A 16,373-nucleotide genomic window follows, 5' to 3' on the forward strand; every position below is an offset into this window, starting at 1 on the left:
ACTCCCTCCAGTTATTTCAGCCTGATATGCTACAGACCATTTCTTTCTAGGCATTCTGTCTGTCACAAAGATAGTTCAGGGCCTGTATTCAAAAATATTTTCAGGGTATCAGTGCTGAACTAGGATCAGTTTAGCCTTTAGATCATAATCAACAAGATTACATGGACAGAGTTGCTCACTATATGTCTGCTGCAGAGAGATGAGAGACCATGAGAAAATGAGTTTTGATCAGTCGGGGAAATAAAGGTGCTGAAAACACGTTGGTTCACTATTTAAAAAGAAGATGGAGAACAAGCTACAGGTACAGACGGCTTGGAGTCAAATAATATAATATCATCCAAAAATAATATTGTAATGTGTAACTGTATCAACCCCCCCCACACCACTACTGGCTTGTAGTAATCCAATGCCGTTTTAGGCCTATGGTGTTAATTGCGGCCGCTTGTTGACAGCTTGGAGACGGCTTGGAAACGCAAGGAAGGCATCTTGATGCATTTTTCTGACATGTTCTATGACTTGGTGAATGTCGCCATCATATTGTTTTGTTTGGTTGCGAGGTACGGGTCCAGTGCATCATGATAACCATGAAGTGATGGATAGATGGAACAGAGACGTGCATAGTGTGCCACAAAGAATAACTCATCTCACCTGTATAATTTGTCCAGAAATGATTCTCCATTGACATAGGATGGAACTTTTCATCATAAGATGAATCTCATGCTTCACCTGCAAGTCATACCCTCTCATCCCCATGGTTACAGTCAGGCCAGAGACTAGATCTGTTCTGTTCAGTCAAGCAGAGGGGACCCTGGCTGGCCAGTGAAGGAATACACATTTTTGGCAGGAAAAAGGAATCTCTCTTTTTTTCCCACCTTTCTCCCTTGCCTCTCAAATTCACATTTAAACGAGCTTCATTGGCCGAGGCCTAACTGACAGGAGTGATTTAACGTTGTGCAAACAATGTCAGTTCTACAGTATTTCACAAATTCTACAGTGGTTGACAAATTATTTCAATCTCTCTCGCGCTCCATCCTTCTCTTCTTTCTCACTCTTCCCCCTCTGCCTCCCCCTTTTCTATTTCACTTTCAACTCTCCCTCAGACATCCTCCTTCTATCTTTTCCCTCATTCTTTCTCTCTCCTCCCCCTGACGTCTGAAAGGCCCCGCCATCCAGATCTCACATTTATGAGAGAGTGGCGGAGAATAAGAGGCAGTGTCAGAGTGCTGCACCACATTCCTGAGCCCTCCCTCCCTCCCTGTCTAAATCCCCCAGAAAAGAGAGGAACGTACCTCCCTCCTCACTGCTCCAGCCCCAAAAATGTTTATTTCCAGAAGAGGAGGCAGAGATAAGACTCCAGCCCAAGTTTCTCCCCTCTCATGCACACACAGGCGCGCGTACACACGCAGACACACACGCACAAATTCTCTTGGCCCTCTCTGCTTGGAGCTTGACCCGTTTAATTGGGGCGAATTTGTACAAGCACGCCCTCTGCCACAAAAGTCTTCCCTCTCTCTCCTTTTTCTTCTTCATTTTTTTGGCGCTCTGTATGACTTTGTTGGCACGGTGGTGGTGGGGGGCGATAATAAAAGAAGTGATGTAAATCCTGGCTTTTCACAGCTGCTGGCGTCTGTGCTTGAGTCTGAACGAGAGGGAGAAGAGAGAGGAAGGGGGGAATAGGGAAGAGGGTAGAGAGAGACAAACAAGAGTGTGTGGTAGCCTTGGAGACCAGAAAACATGGCCGCGTCCTGTAATGTGCGACACATGGCCGTCCACAGGCCACGGTTTCCTGCTCCTTCACTGGCCGGCCAACATATTCCTAGGGACTAGGCTGAATGCTTTCAATGTGTCTCTATCTAGTAGCCTGCCACTGTATGTTTTCACTTGTATTCAGCTAACCAAGGTTGTAACGTTCAGTTGAATTAGGTGTTAGTGCTGGGCTGGAACAAAAGCCTGCACGCCTGTTACTGACCTCTTCCGTAGAGCATCTCTTGACACAGGGGTCAACATTCTAGTGTGAAAGTGAATTTCCACAAAGTAGGCCCGTCTGGAGACTTGGCAGCTAGCTTGTTTTGTTGTGGTCTGATAGGCTTATGTGCAAAATTAGCTTTGGCCAGAAACGAAGCACTAACTCACATTTGGGGGTTTCCGTTGTCAGGATAGTTACAGGTTGTTTCTCACATCCATTCAACAATCAGCCTGTTCTGTTCTGGAGATACTGTCAGAGACTGTGACTAATGGGAGTCTCTTTTAGTCTCTTTATGTCCCCTCAGCCGAACGTTGTGGTGAGAAATAGTCCCAGGCCTAGAGACCTTGGATCATTGTTACCATGACGACAGTGTACAGTCCCACCCCACCTTTCCTGTTGTCTTCCTCTTATCTCTCCCTCACATACCACCTCTTCACACACACACCCACTCCTTTCTGTAGTGGTGATGTTTGGCTCCTCTTCTGTTGGTCAGGACGCATCAAAAGGTGCTAGTCAGTCAGACATCTTATCTCAGCCACAGCAACAAGCTCCAGTCCAGGTCTTTGTGTCCCACTGCTGACTGTGTGGCTGGCAACCTCAGTGATGTGTCCTTTGACGTGTGAAGGGCCAGATGAACACTTTTCTCTCTTTTGGACATGTCATTTGTAGCAGTCTTGGTTATTGTGCAAGGGAAGGAGGTGCCCAGAGGTGATGTATGGGGCTGATGGAGATGTTGGGCTAGCCATTGTGTGTGCGTGTATGCGGGTTCAGAGCACAACGATGTGTGTATGGTGATACAGAATGTGTGACATGGCAGTTGGGTGAGGTGAGGATATCTCATTGTGGGGTGCGGGGTGGATAGCCAAGGTGTGAGTGAGTTATCAATTTCTGGAATGTGGTACACACACACACACACTGAGGGGCAGACTACCTGTCAGAAGAAGACACCATAGTGTGACTATTGAGGCGGCAGGTACAGTTGAAGTCGGAAGTTTACATACACTTTAGCCAAATGCATTTAAACTCAGTTTTTCACAGATCCCTGTCTTAGGTCAGTTAGGATCACCACTTTATTTTAAGAATGTGAAATGTCAGAATAATAGTAGAGAGAATGATTTATTTCAGCTTTTATTTCTTTCATCACATTCGCAGTGTGTCAGAAGTTTACATACACTCAATTAGTATTTGGTAGCATTGCCTTTTAAATGGTTTAACTTGGAGCAAACGTTTCGGGTAGCCTTCCACAAGCTTCCCACAATAAGTTGGGTGAATTTTGGCCCATTCCTCCTGACAGAGCTGGTGTAACCGAGGTCAGGTTTGTAGGCCTCCTTGCTCGTACACGCTTTTTCAGTTCTGCTTACACATTTTCTATAGGATTGAGGTCAGGGCTTCGTGATGGCCACTCCAATACCTTGACTTTGTTGTCCTTAAGCCATTTTGCCACAACTTTGGAAGTATGCTTGGGGTCATTGTCCATTTGGAAGACCCATTTGCGACCAAGCTTTAACTTCCTGACTGATGTCTTGAGATGTTGCTTCAATATATCCACATAATTTTCCTGCCTAATGATGCCACCTATTTTGTGAAGTGGACCAGTCCTTCCTGCAGCAAAGCACCCCCACAACATGATGCTGCCACCCCCATGCTTCACGGTTGGGATGGTGTTCTTCGGCTTGCAAGCCCCCCCCTTTTTTCTTCCAAACATAATGATGGTCATTATGGCCAAACAGTTCCATTTTTGTTTCATCAGACCAGAGGACATTTCTCCAAAAAGTACAATCTTTGTCCCCATGTGCAGTTGCAAACCACATTCTGGCTTTTTTTATGGCGGGTTTGGGGCAGTGGCTTCTTCCTTGGTGAGCTGCCTTTCAGGTTATGTCGATATAGGACTCGTGTTACTGTGGATATAGATACTTTGCACCTGTTTCTTCCAGCATCTTCACAAGGTCCTTTGCTGTTGTTCTGGGATTGATCTTCACTTTTTACACCAAAGTACGTTCATCTCTAGGAGGCAGAACGCGTCTCCTTCCTGAGCGGTATGACGGCTGCATGGTCCCATGGTGTTTATACTTGCGTACTATTGTTTGTACAGATGAACGTGGTACCTTCAGGCATTTGGAAATTTCTCCCAAGGATGAGCCAGACTCAGGTTTTGGCTGATTTCTTTTGATTTTCCCATGATGTCAAGCAAAGAGGTTTGAAGATAGGCCTTGAAATACATTCACAGGTACACCTTCAATTGACTCAAATGATGTAAATTAGCCTCAGAAGCTTCTAAAGCCATGACATAATTTTCTGGAATTTTCCAAGTTGTTTAAAGGCACAGTCAACTTAGTGTATGTAAACTTCTGACCCAATGGACTTGTGATACATTGAATTATAAGTTAAATAATCTGTCTGTAAACAATTGTTTGAAGAATTTCTTGTGTCATGCACAAAGTAGATGTCCTAAGCGACTTGCCCAAACTATAGTTCGTTAACAAGAAATTTGTGGAGTGGTTGAAAAACTAGTTTTAATGTCTCCAACCTAAGTGTATGTAAACTTCTGACTTCAACTGTAGCTTAGTGGTTAGAGCGTTGGGCCAGTAACAAAGATTGCTAGATCGAATCCCCGCGCTGACAAGGTAAAAATCTGTCGTTCTGCCCCTGAACAAGGCAGTTAACCCACTGTTCCTAGGCCGTCATTGTAAATAAGAATTTGTTCATAACTGGCTTGCCAAGTTAAATAAAATAAATACAAATGAAATAGTGGAGGAGGAGGGCGGTCCCTCCCTATCCTGTCACTTCAGTACGGCCTCTATTTTGACATTGCCTAGTGTCGCTGCTGACCTCACTGAGTTTTGTATGCATTCGTTCTTCAGTTGAACAGCCACTCTGATGCTAAACTAGTAGCATAGTAGTAACTGTAGATAATAGTCATAGTAGGTCAATACCTGTAGTAGGAGGACAGCAGACCAGTCCAGAGACTGGCTTCTGAGTTCAAAGGTCGTCGGTGGTGTACGGAGTGCGATAGTCGGCCGACCCAGCCGAGGGGACATACCAGGAATTCCGCCTGTCTAATTTTTAACTTTTACAGCCAAGAGTGAGCGTGCATACCAGACTGACAGCCGCCCAGGCCAGGAGAGATGGCCTGTGTGTGTGTGCACCTGTTTGTTAGCATTAGCGTTTGTGTGTCTTAGAGTGAGAGTGCACTGAATAAACACAGTGAAGTACGCCGGGCGGCATGCTGGCTTGGCTTAAACTGCAAGTTAATACCCATTGCCCACATTCTTAGACTTATCCAATATAGACTGTCCCAGTTTCTCAAACAGATTTTGGAGTTTCAAAGATACAACACATTCTTCCAAAACCGCTCCTTCCCTCTCACTCCTCCACCCGTTCTCCACCCCCATCTTGTCATGACCCCGCCAGTGAACTTGGCTGTGTCTCATCTACTGTCTACATGGGCCAAGTCATCCAAGCTACCAGTGGAAAGGAGAGTGGGAACAATGTACAGGCAGCCACCCAGCCAGTCCTTGGGCAACGCATCCCAAATAGAAGGCACAGTGGTTTAGTGTCCCTTCTCTCTCTCTGTCTAGCCAGACTTCCTCCCAGCCCACAGCCAGCCACACTGAGCTGAGTGAGTGGTACCACGATGCCAGTTTTAGACTTTGGTCCCTCAGGAATGTGTCACTGTTACTGCTGGATGCTCCAGTGTTGTTGTTTAGTGGCTTGTCTTTCTGAACTCTAGTTCCTAAGGTCACTATGACAGTCTAACCAGCCTTGTAGTAATTATTTTTACTCGTCTTTTTATATGAATGAACCACCTGATGTAGTTTATAGATTGGTTACGATATGCACTAGCTTTACGTTTCATGTGTTTCTGTGTACAGATACTGTATGTTTTTCTCTCTCTCTCTCAGGTTGACGAAGCCCCTGTCGTTTGCGGACTGTGTGGGAGACGAGTTACCGTGGGGATGGGAGGCCTCATACGACCCTCAGATTGGCATCTACTACATCGACCACATCAACAGTAAGTTGACAGGTTTACCTCGGTGTTACCCCACTCATTAACATTATGTCTATGTCCAAACCATCTGGGCAATCCACCCGGGCAATCATTGATCTGTCCATCCTAAACAAAGGACCCCAGGCTATTTCATCCAAGATTCCTCCTCAGATGTTTGGGCAAGGGTATTCCGACACTGGATTTGAATTTCTCAAACACAACACAGAGAAATTAGTAGAACGGCAGAAACTGTAATGATGTAGATTTTGTTTGGTTTTCTTTCTCTGAATGATGTGTCTGTAACGTCTGTTTCCAGCTCACACTCTCATACACGTAGATCCCCTGAACCCAGCTCACTCTCCAGATCCCAATCACATGAATTCTGATCACCTGTTCACACACCTGTGTGTCATTATCACACACTATTTAGTTCAGTTCTTTGCACCTCATCATTGTGAGGTATTGTTTGTTTTTGACACACTTCTATTCAGAGCTCTGTTTATCCTGTGATTTACTCCTCCCGCCTCATTAACGACGCCTTTTGCCTATTCCCTGCCTGTACTCGGATTTCCTGTTAACTACCTATTGCCTGATCTCCCGGACGACGTTACTAGCCTTTTCCCTGCCTGTACTGTTGCCTTTTTGGACCCCCTGTGTATGACCTTCTGCCTGCCCCTGGGCCCAGCTACCTGCCTCCTCCTGTCTCCTCCTCCTCCTGTGGTCCTTTACATTGAACACCTGCTGCGCCCTTTGCTTGAAACCAGCTCTCTGTCTCCCTCATGTTCATTACAGTATCGTTATTTAGAAGCTGAAAACCACTGGAACTTATTGTATTATTTCTAGTCAGAGCGCCATGTTGTTTGATATTGATGAGTCGTACGATCATTCGCCAAGTGTCTCCATCGAATGAGGAATGTATTATTTGTATTGACTGAACTTTGAGAAATTAGTTAGATAAAGACTTGCGAGCAAAGACTGAGTTCTATGCTTTTCATTTGTCAAACTGTTTTCAACTGATATGGGCTAAATAACCCTAATCTGATGATATCCAGAGATATTATGAGTGTGATTGCAAGGATGTTGACTGCCAGCAGTCTTATCAGTGACATTAAGTAAGCTAAACATTTAGCAAACTCACAGATGTCATTCTAGGACAAGTATCAGGCCAAGACAATAAGCTATGTTGAATTTGTCAATATTGTCAGCAGATTGATGTTGATATTAATATTGTCACCAAATTTTTCAAATGAATTGTACATATTGATATAGTGAGTGAGAATCTCCACTAAATGAAATGCGTTTGTGATTAGTCACGTTCATTTCTAAATGAGCAGATTAAATTCCACAGGAGCCCGCCTGTCTTCTGCTCATCCCTTAGGAAAACACCTGCATTACCTGGGATTAAATAAACATACTTCTATTAACTCCAATTCAATCAGACATTTGTTTTCTCCCAATGCAGATGGAATCCATTTCCCAAATGTTTTTCCATTGTGCTGCCTGGCTGTAGCCCGCGGGGTTGAGGTGTGAGCTAGATGCTGCTGTTGTTGTGTGGGCCAGGGATTCTATTTATCTGTTGCACTCACAACACATTTCTACTGCGATTGTTTGTTGTTGTTTTGTCTAACACCGGTGGGTAAACAAACACAGTCGGCTGTCAGTCAGGAGTGGATGGTTGTGTGGAGACTCGGGGCTTAGCTTCGGTGTGTTAAGGCTGGCCCTCCTGTGGGTGGTTGGACACAGTGCATTTCTGCACTTCTGAGCCATAGTTTGAATCAGAGTTTGGCTTGTTGCATTGTATTTTTTATTTTTTTCATTTTGTCTGGTTGGTTTCACATTGGCGATTGTCAAACGAGCTAAAATGCCTAAACAAATCATTTGTTTATTGGAGATAAATGCGTATGTTAAATCCATCTATGATTATGAAGAAGCATAACTTGTGTGTCCCAAACCATTTTACCTTCGCTTTGGTCTTCCAACAACATGCGGGAGGAAACAGCACAATATCCCCTCTAACCGCAAGGTGAATAGGCTATATTCAGTAGCCTATGAGTGTCACGATACCAGAATCTGGGCTTCGATACCAGGTTAAGTATCACGATTCTCGATACCATCACAATACCCAAACGACACCACTGCAAAAAAGAGAAGGCATATGAACCTGAGTCACAGAATGGCACTTGATCCAGACAGATGAACACCACTACTGCTCTGTTCAATCGTTGGGCATCCTTTGAGTTCAATATCATGACATTTGCCATTTTTTTTTTGCGTCAACATTTTTCAGAGACAGCCGTTCATGCATTAACGAATCAATCGATGTGACTTAGGTTGTTATGTAGTTTGTAAAAACAATCTAATGGTAATTCTTTATTTGAATGGTACATCTCTATTGATTTTAAATGGGTAAATCGAGATGTAGCCTTGGTCTATTCACACGGATGCATATAATCAATAGGATTGTGTGCGTGCATTGAGTTATTGAGCTCGTTTTGGCTGATGTTCATCTGTATTCCCATGAAAAGTCTTGTTTCCCTTCCATTTTTATTTTAGTGTACTGATAAATAACATTCACATAGCGCACACTTTTAGCAAATAAGATACTCCTGTCTCTTTAACCAGTAATGAAGTCATTGAGGCAAGAAGGGGGCAGCCCGGAGTTAGTTCACTGAGGCAATAGACCATCTTTGGGTTGAGACATGAGAGACCAATTAAGTGAATGAATAAAGTTTGGTGGCAATGAGCGTTAAAATCTTCATATTTTGCGTTATGGTTTGCATATTAAAACAAACAAAGCTGGAAGCTACTGGTGTCGTCATGCATTGTTCTAGCCTGTATGGACATTGTTTTGCGAACAGTAATTAACAGTTTCAACATTCTACATGCCGTGTCGCATTATTCAGATGTGTTCACTTCTGTGCAGCATGAGTGGGGAGCTAACATGATGCAGCCCAGACGCTTAGAGCAGGCTAAGTGGAGCACACACACTACTTTTGCTCTGTAAGGCTGCGCTGACAGAGTTGATCCGGGAGACTCATTCGACGGCCGGACGAAAGTTTTATTTTAATTTTTTTTTACATCTAGTACTGAACCGTTTTTCATGTTCTAGTATAGAAAAAGCACTGAACTAAGGAGGTAAATGCACCAGAGCTGGAAAAAAACAATTTTGGTTGAAAGCCTCCTTTTTATAGAAGTGATACACTTTCCTTTCTCAGCAAACACCCCAATGACCGTTTGCCAATGCATATTTAATGTCTAACTCAAGGCCATCAAACTCTCTTCACGCTGAACCTCCCTTCACCTGTCTAGGCTGTATCCCAGATACCTGTGAGGTGAGTGGAGAATGTGCACTGATTGATAAGGGCCCACAGTCTATCCTCGTCAGGTGGTCTGGAAAACAAAAACTCCTGGCCCTAGTTGGGGCAAGACGGTGGGCAGGGGTAGCTAGGGGTTTAGTCTGGGTGGGTACCTACTTCTCCCTGCCCTGTCTGTCCCGTCCTTGCTTCTCCCTCCCTGCCCAGGCTGTCCCCCGCCCCAACAGGCCTCACTTCCTTATTATGTAAACCCTGCTGCTGCCCTGTGGCCTCCCTGCATTGTTGGAGTGGAGGGAGGGATGGGACGGGGGTTGATAAGGGTCTGTTATGTGTGGTGATTTGCCTTCTCTTATGTGGTGTAGATGGGCCCAGAGAAGAAGGGTTGCCTAACCTATTGGGAAGCCAATAGCCACTACCTCATACCTTTTAGGGTTGATCATCAGCATGTGGCTTTGTGTTCGCAAGTGTATGTGTGAGGCTCAAATCATTTATCATATCATACAATGACTTCTGTAGGACATCGATACAGTGTCTAGCCAACATGAAACAACACATTGATTCACAAGCTAATCGTTCGATTTATAGGGAACCGTTACCAACCTCGGAGTGCAAGAGCAACTCCCAACACTGACCACAAGTTATATAGCAGATCAGAAACAAAACATTAGTTAGGGCCTAGCCGAGGATTATCCTACCCAGCAAACGTGGGAACATTCCTAGAACATAGCGAAGATTCCCATTAAGTTCTAGTTAAGGTTTTATATAACATTAGGATGATAGCAAATTATTGTAATATGTTTTAAATTAAATAAGAAAATATCTGTGGAATGTTCTAACATTTACTACAATGTTGTGCACAACATCTGTAACAACCACATTCCCCAAATGTTCTCATTGGGTTTCCAGGCAATGTAATAACACAATGTACCAGTGATGTTTTTCCAGCAAACCGGAATTTAGTCTGTGGAAGTTCCCAGAACATTCGCTAGGTTGCGTCAAACATTTTCATAACACAGATCCAGTCGTGCTGATGGTTATACAATGTTTGTATAAAATATTTGTTTTTGTGTTATTAGAACATACGCCGTGAGCTAACAAATGTTCTGGGAACTTTCACATAACCAATTTTGGTTTGCTGGGTAGCCTACACCCTCAGCAGAAGAATACACAGGGCTGAGAGTTCCATAGAGAGAGCGGGAGAGTGGAGACGGGCACTGACACAGTCACAAGCACGTAAACGCGCGTACACACACACAGTACACACACACACACACACACACACACACACACATCCTGATGTAGTGAAATCCGGTTATTCCTCATAGCAGCCAGTCTCTGCATTGCTGACATACTTAGTGTGGCATGGAGGGGGCCGTACTCTCAGTGTAGAGAGACTTGTTGTTTTCCACACAAAGGCTGTATGTCTCCCAAATGGCATGCTATTCCCTATATAGTGCACTACTTTTGACCAAAGCCCTATGGGCCCTAAACTACATAGGGAATTGGGTGGCATTTGGGACACAGACAAAGTACAGTAAGGAATGAAGGATTAACCCTTTCCTGCCCTGCCACCGGACAGGGCTACCCCAGAAGAGCAGGTCAGAGACAAACAAAAAAGAGGATAGACAGAGAGAGAAAAGGAGCGAGAGAGAGAGTGAGAGAAGAAGAGAGTAGTGTTGTGATTGATTCAGATGGATTGCTTCCTCTACTCTCCCACTGTGCTTTTCTCTTTCCTCAAAACAACCCACTGTTAGATGTGGTTGTAGGCCTGCTTCGTTTGCAGTATACAGTGACTTCAGAAACTGTTCACACCCCTTGACTTTTTCAACATTCTGTTGCGTTAACAGTGTGCATTTAAAATGGATTCAATTGAAATGTGTCACTGGCCGACACACAATACCACAATGTCAAAGTGTAATTATTATTATTATTTCTTTTTTTACAAATTAATTTAAGAATGAAAAGCTGAAATTACTTGGGTCAATAAGAATTCAACCCCTTTGTTATGGCAAGCCTAAATAAGTTCAGGAGTAAAAATTTGCTTAACAAGTCACATAATAACAGACTGTGTGCAATAATAGTGTTTAACGTGATTTTTTTTTAACGACTACCCCATCTCCATTTATATGTAAGGTCGAGCAGTGAATTTCAAACACAGATTCAACCACTAAAACCAGGGAGGTTTTCTAATGCCTTGCAAAGAAGGGCACCTATTTATTGGTAGATGGGTATTAAAAAAGCAAACATTGAATATCCATTTGAGCATGGTGAAGTTATTAATTACACTTTGGATGGTGAATCAATGCACCCAGTCACTACAAAGATACAGGCGTCCTTCCTAACTCAGTTGCAGGAGAGGAAGGAAACCGCTCAGGGATGAGGCCAATAATTACTTTAAAACAGTTAGAGTTTAATGGCTGTGATAGGAGAACTCTGAGGATGGATCAACAACATTGTAGTTACTCCACAATACTAACCTAAATGAGAAAAAATATTCCAAAACATGAATCCTATTCGCAACAAAGCACTAAAGTAAAATGACAACAAAAAAAATGTGCCAAAGAAATGATCCTTGTGTCCTGAATACAGAGCGTTATGTTTCAGACAACTCCAACACATCACTGAGTACCACTACATAATTTCAAGCATGGTGGTGGCTGCATCATGTTATGGGTATGCTTGCCGTCGGAAAGGATTAGGGAGTTTTTTTAGGATAAAAATAAATGGAATCGAGCTAAGCACAGGCAAAATCTTAGAGGAAAACCTGGTTCAGTCTGCTTTCCAACAGACACTGGGAGACAAATTCACCTTTCAGCAATAACCTAAAACACAGGGTTGCTTACCAAGATGACATTGAATGTTCCGGAGTGGCCTAGTTACAATTTTGACAAATCGGCTTGAAAATCTATGTCAAGACTTGAAATGGCAATGAACCAACTTGACAGAGCTTGAAGAATTTTTCAAATGATAATATTGTACAATCCAGGTGTGCAAAGCTCTTAGACTTACCCAGAAAGACTCATAGCTGTAATCGCTGCCAACAGGGATTCTAACATGTATTGACTCAGTGGTATGAATACTTTTGGGATATTTTCATTCTCAGAAGATGTTGCAAAAATGTGTAGGAACATGTTTTCACTTAGTTTGGAGACAAATTGAGTGAGTTGTATCTGACCGGTGTCTGATGTGTTTAGAAGAAGATTAAAGGGATAGGAACATTGTGTAAAACACACAGTAAAATGCCAATGTTGTTAGTGTTGATTTTTTTTGGATAGGATTGACCTGATGAAAACGTCAACCAAGAGAAAATGTTCACGTAACTGACAAAGGAACACCAACATAAAGTGTCTTAATAGGACGTTGGGCCACCACGGGCCTCCAGAACAGCTTTAATGGGCCTTGGCTTAGATTCTACAAGTGTCTGGAACTCTATTGGAGGGATGCGACACCATTCTTCCATGAGAAATTCCATAATTTGGTGTTTTGTTGATGGTGCTGGGAAACGCTGTCTCAGGTGCCGCTCCAGAATCTCCCATAAGTGTTCAATTGTGTTGAGATCTGGTGACTGAGACGGCCATGGCATAGGGTTTCCATATTTTTTTTATGCTCATCCAACCATTCAGTGACCACTCGTGCCCTGTGGATGAGGGCATTGTCATCCTATGGGGCCAAAATAATAGCCTGCGGAGCATTTTTATACATGATGGGATATTCATTGCTTAATTAACTCAGGAACCCCACGTGTGTGGAACTCCATGCTTTCAATATACTTTGTATCCCTCATTTACTCAAGTGTTTCCATTACTTTGGCAGTTACCTGTATATCTGAATCAGTGTTCTGGCGTGCTGTAGCTGTATGACACAAAAAGAGGCTACAAATAAAGTATTGTCATCACCATCATCAACGTTTGTTTATGGGAGTAGATCTCATTGATGACATTCTCCCCTCTCTAGAGAGTACCCAGCTAGAGGACCCCCGGGCGGAGTGGAGGAAGGAGCAGGAGAGGATGTTGAAGGAGTACCTGACAGTAGCCCAGGATGCCCTGGTCACCCAGAAAGAGCTGTACCAGGTGAAATGGATGGATGAGTGAATGCATGGAAGGATATATGGATGGATTGATGGGTAAATAAAATGACAATGGATGGATGGGTGGGTGAAAGGATGAATGAATGAATTAACAAATAGAATGAGGGAATGGATGAACAAAGGACCGTATGAATGAACAAGACTTATTTCCGTTGTGATCTTCGATACCAGGTCAAAGAGCAGCGGCTGGCCTTGGCCCTGGATCAGTACACACGCCTCAACGACGCATACAAGGACAAGTCCAGCTCACGCACCAGCCGTGAGTAGTGAACCTGAACCTAGTTCTCAACCAATTGTCACACACAAGTGTGTTCTGTCCTTCACACACTAACGGTCCAGATGGCGCTCTCTCGTCCAGTGTTCTCGGGGTCTTCGTCCAGCACTAAGTATGACCCTGATATCCTCAAGGCTGAGATCTCCACCACCAAAGTCAGGGTAAGGTGCATCTCTTTCTCTCACTCACTCACTCACTGACTGACCTCTTAACTTATTTTGTTGTATTTTATCCACTTTCTCTCCACAATTTTGATCTGGTCTCATCGCTTCAACTCCCCAACGGGCTCAGGAGGCCGAGGTCGAGTCATGCGTCCTCCGAAACGTGACCCGCCAAACTGCGCTTCTTAACACCTGCCCGCTTAACCCGGAAGCCAGCAGCACCAATGTGTCGGAGGAAACACGTTCAACTGATGAACGACGTCAGCCTGCAGGCTCCCGGCCCGCCACAAGGAGTCACTAGAGCACAATGAGCCAAGTAAAGCCCCCCGGCCAAACCCTCACCTGGCCAAACCCTCTCCTAACCCAGACGAAGCTGGAACAATTGTGCGCCACACTATGGGACTCCCGAACATGGCCGGTTGTGACACAGACTGGGATCGAATCTGGGTCTGTAGTGATGCCTCAAGCACTGCGATGCAGTGCCTTAGACCGCTGCGCCACTCGGGAGGGCAACTAGTGTCTTCTTGACCGTCTCTCGTTCTCACTTTTCTTTCTTTTTCTCGTTCCCTCTCTCGCTCTCTTTCTCTCAATTCAAAGGGGCTTTATTGGCATGGGAAACGTATGTTTACATTGCCAAAGCAAGTGAAAAAAACAAGAAACGAAACACCTCTCTTCTCAATGAAAGTGCATTCCTCTGTCTCTGTTAATGCCTCTCTCTGTCCGCTACTGTAGGTGAATAAGCTGAAGAGAGAGCTCTCCCAGATGAAACAGGAGCTCATCTACAAAGAACAAGGCTTTGAAACCTTGCAACAGTAAGTCCCCTTTTCATATTGATCACACACCTGTCTGTATTAAATGCACGCGCACACACACACACACCTGTGTATTGTATGCTGCTCTGTGACTGTTGTGATTTTACAGCTTTAGTGTTACGTGTCTATTGGACTTGATAGTGCCTGAGGGCGGTCATAAAACAGTGTGATTACAGATGTAGGAGCTTCATTTCATCACTTTGGTGCAGGAGCACTTTCCTGCAATGCAGGACATTTAAAACTGCAAAAATTGCCATTAATTATATTCCACATAATAATTCACTATTCCGTTAATGCAGGATTATTTTCCTGCTGTAGCAAACTTGCTCAAATTAAGATCCGACATGTGTAGGAACCACTGTATAGGATTATTTGAGAGAGCCGCTACAATCTACTAATAGGAATTCACATTCATAGAGAGAGAGAGAGAGAGAGAGAGAGAGAGAGAGAATGAGATTGGAGGAAAAGAGAGGGGGAGAGAATGACCATGAGATTGGGGGAGAGAGAGGGGGAGAGAATGACCATGAGATAGGAGGTAAAGAGAGAATGACCATGAGATAGGAGGTAAAGAGAGAATGACCATAGGGGAGAGAGAGAGAATGACCATGAGATAGGAGGTAAAGAGAGAATGACCATAGGGGAGAGAGAGAGAATGACCATGAGATAGGAGGTAAAGAGAGAATGACCATGAGATAGGAGGTAAAGAGAGAATGACCATGATATGGGAGGTAAAGAGAATGACCATAGGGGAGAGAGAGAGAATGACCATGAGATAGGAGGTAGAGAGAATGACCATAGGGGAGAGAGAGAGAATGACCATGAGATAGGAGGTAAAGAGAGAATGACCATGATATGGGAGGTAAAGAGAATGACCATAGGGGAGAGAGAGAGAATGACCATGAGATAGGAGGTAGAGAGAATGACCATAGGGGAGAGAGAGAGAATGACCATGAGATAGGAGGTAAAGAGAGAATGACCATGAGATGGGAGGTAAAGAGAGAATGACCATAGGGGAGAGAGAGAGAGAATGACCATGAGATAGGGGGTAAAGAGAGAGAATGACCATGAGATGGGAGGTAAAGAGAGAATGACCATAGGGGAGAGAGTGACCATGAGATGGGAGATAAAGAGAATGACCATAGGGGGGAGAGAGACCATGAGATAGGAAGAAAGGAGAGGGGGGGGGGGTGACCATGAGATAGGAGGTAAAGAGAGAGAGAATGAAGGGGGGTGATAGGAGAGACAGAAAGTAAGAGGTGAGAGAGGGGTTTTGTTGCTCACATGGCAGGCTCTGGCTTAAGCCTTGTCCAAAGCAGCCACTTTTTATTACAATAATTGAAACAATGAAGCATTGTCGTTCACCCTCCACACACACTCCATCCGCTCAGGAGGCACACACAATAAAGGAAAAGAGTGAAAAGGGGGCAGGAACACACACACACACACAAACTGCACATTAGGAAGGTCAGAAATCACACATGGCAGCTTAACAAAGGTTGCTTGTTATGTAATTTTGTCGTACTATGCTGTTAGACAAACACTCAACAGAGCTAGCACTACCGTTCAAAAGTTTGGGGTCACTTAGAAATGTCCTTGTTTTTGAAAGAAAAGCACATTTTTTTGTCCATTTAAAAGAACATCAAATTGATCAGAAATACAGTGTAGACATTGTTAATATTGTAAATGACTATTGCAGCTGGAAACAGCTGATAAAAAAAAATGGAATATCTACATAGTTGTACAGAGGCCCATTATCAGCAACTATCACTCC

At 43.9% G+C, this 16,373-nt stretch overlaps 1 protein-coding gene across 2 annotated transcripts in view; it reads left to right on the forward strand.

Moving 5' to 3' along the window:
- The window catches only part of LOC115145626 (protein WWC2-like), a 36,499-nt gene that overhangs the window by 2,709 nt on the left and 17,417 nt on the right, over positions 1-16,373 (forward strand). For both annotated transcript variants that reach the window (XM_065003933.1, XM_029687138.2), the window contains exons 2-6: positions 5,869-5,978; positions 13,223-13,338; positions 13,527-13,614; positions 13,714-13,790; positions 14,523-14,602. In XM_065003933.1, the coding sequence (XP_064860005.1) occupies positions 5,869-5,978; positions 13,223-13,338; positions 13,527-13,614; positions 13,714-13,790; positions 14,523-14,602 (471 nt within the window). The remainder of the gene's footprint in view (positions 1-5,868; positions 5,979-13,222; positions 13,339-13,526; positions 13,615-13,713; positions 13,791-14,522; positions 14,603-16,373) is intronic.

The sequence above is a fragment of the Oncorhynchus nerka genome, linkage group LG18 (assembly GCF_034236695.1).
Source record: "Oncorhynchus nerka isolate Pitt River linkage group LG18, Oner_Uvic_2.0, whole genome shotgun sequence".
Taxonomy (NCBI): Eukaryota; Metazoa; Chordata; class Actinopteri; order Salmoniformes; family Salmonidae; genus Oncorhynchus; species Oncorhynchus nerka.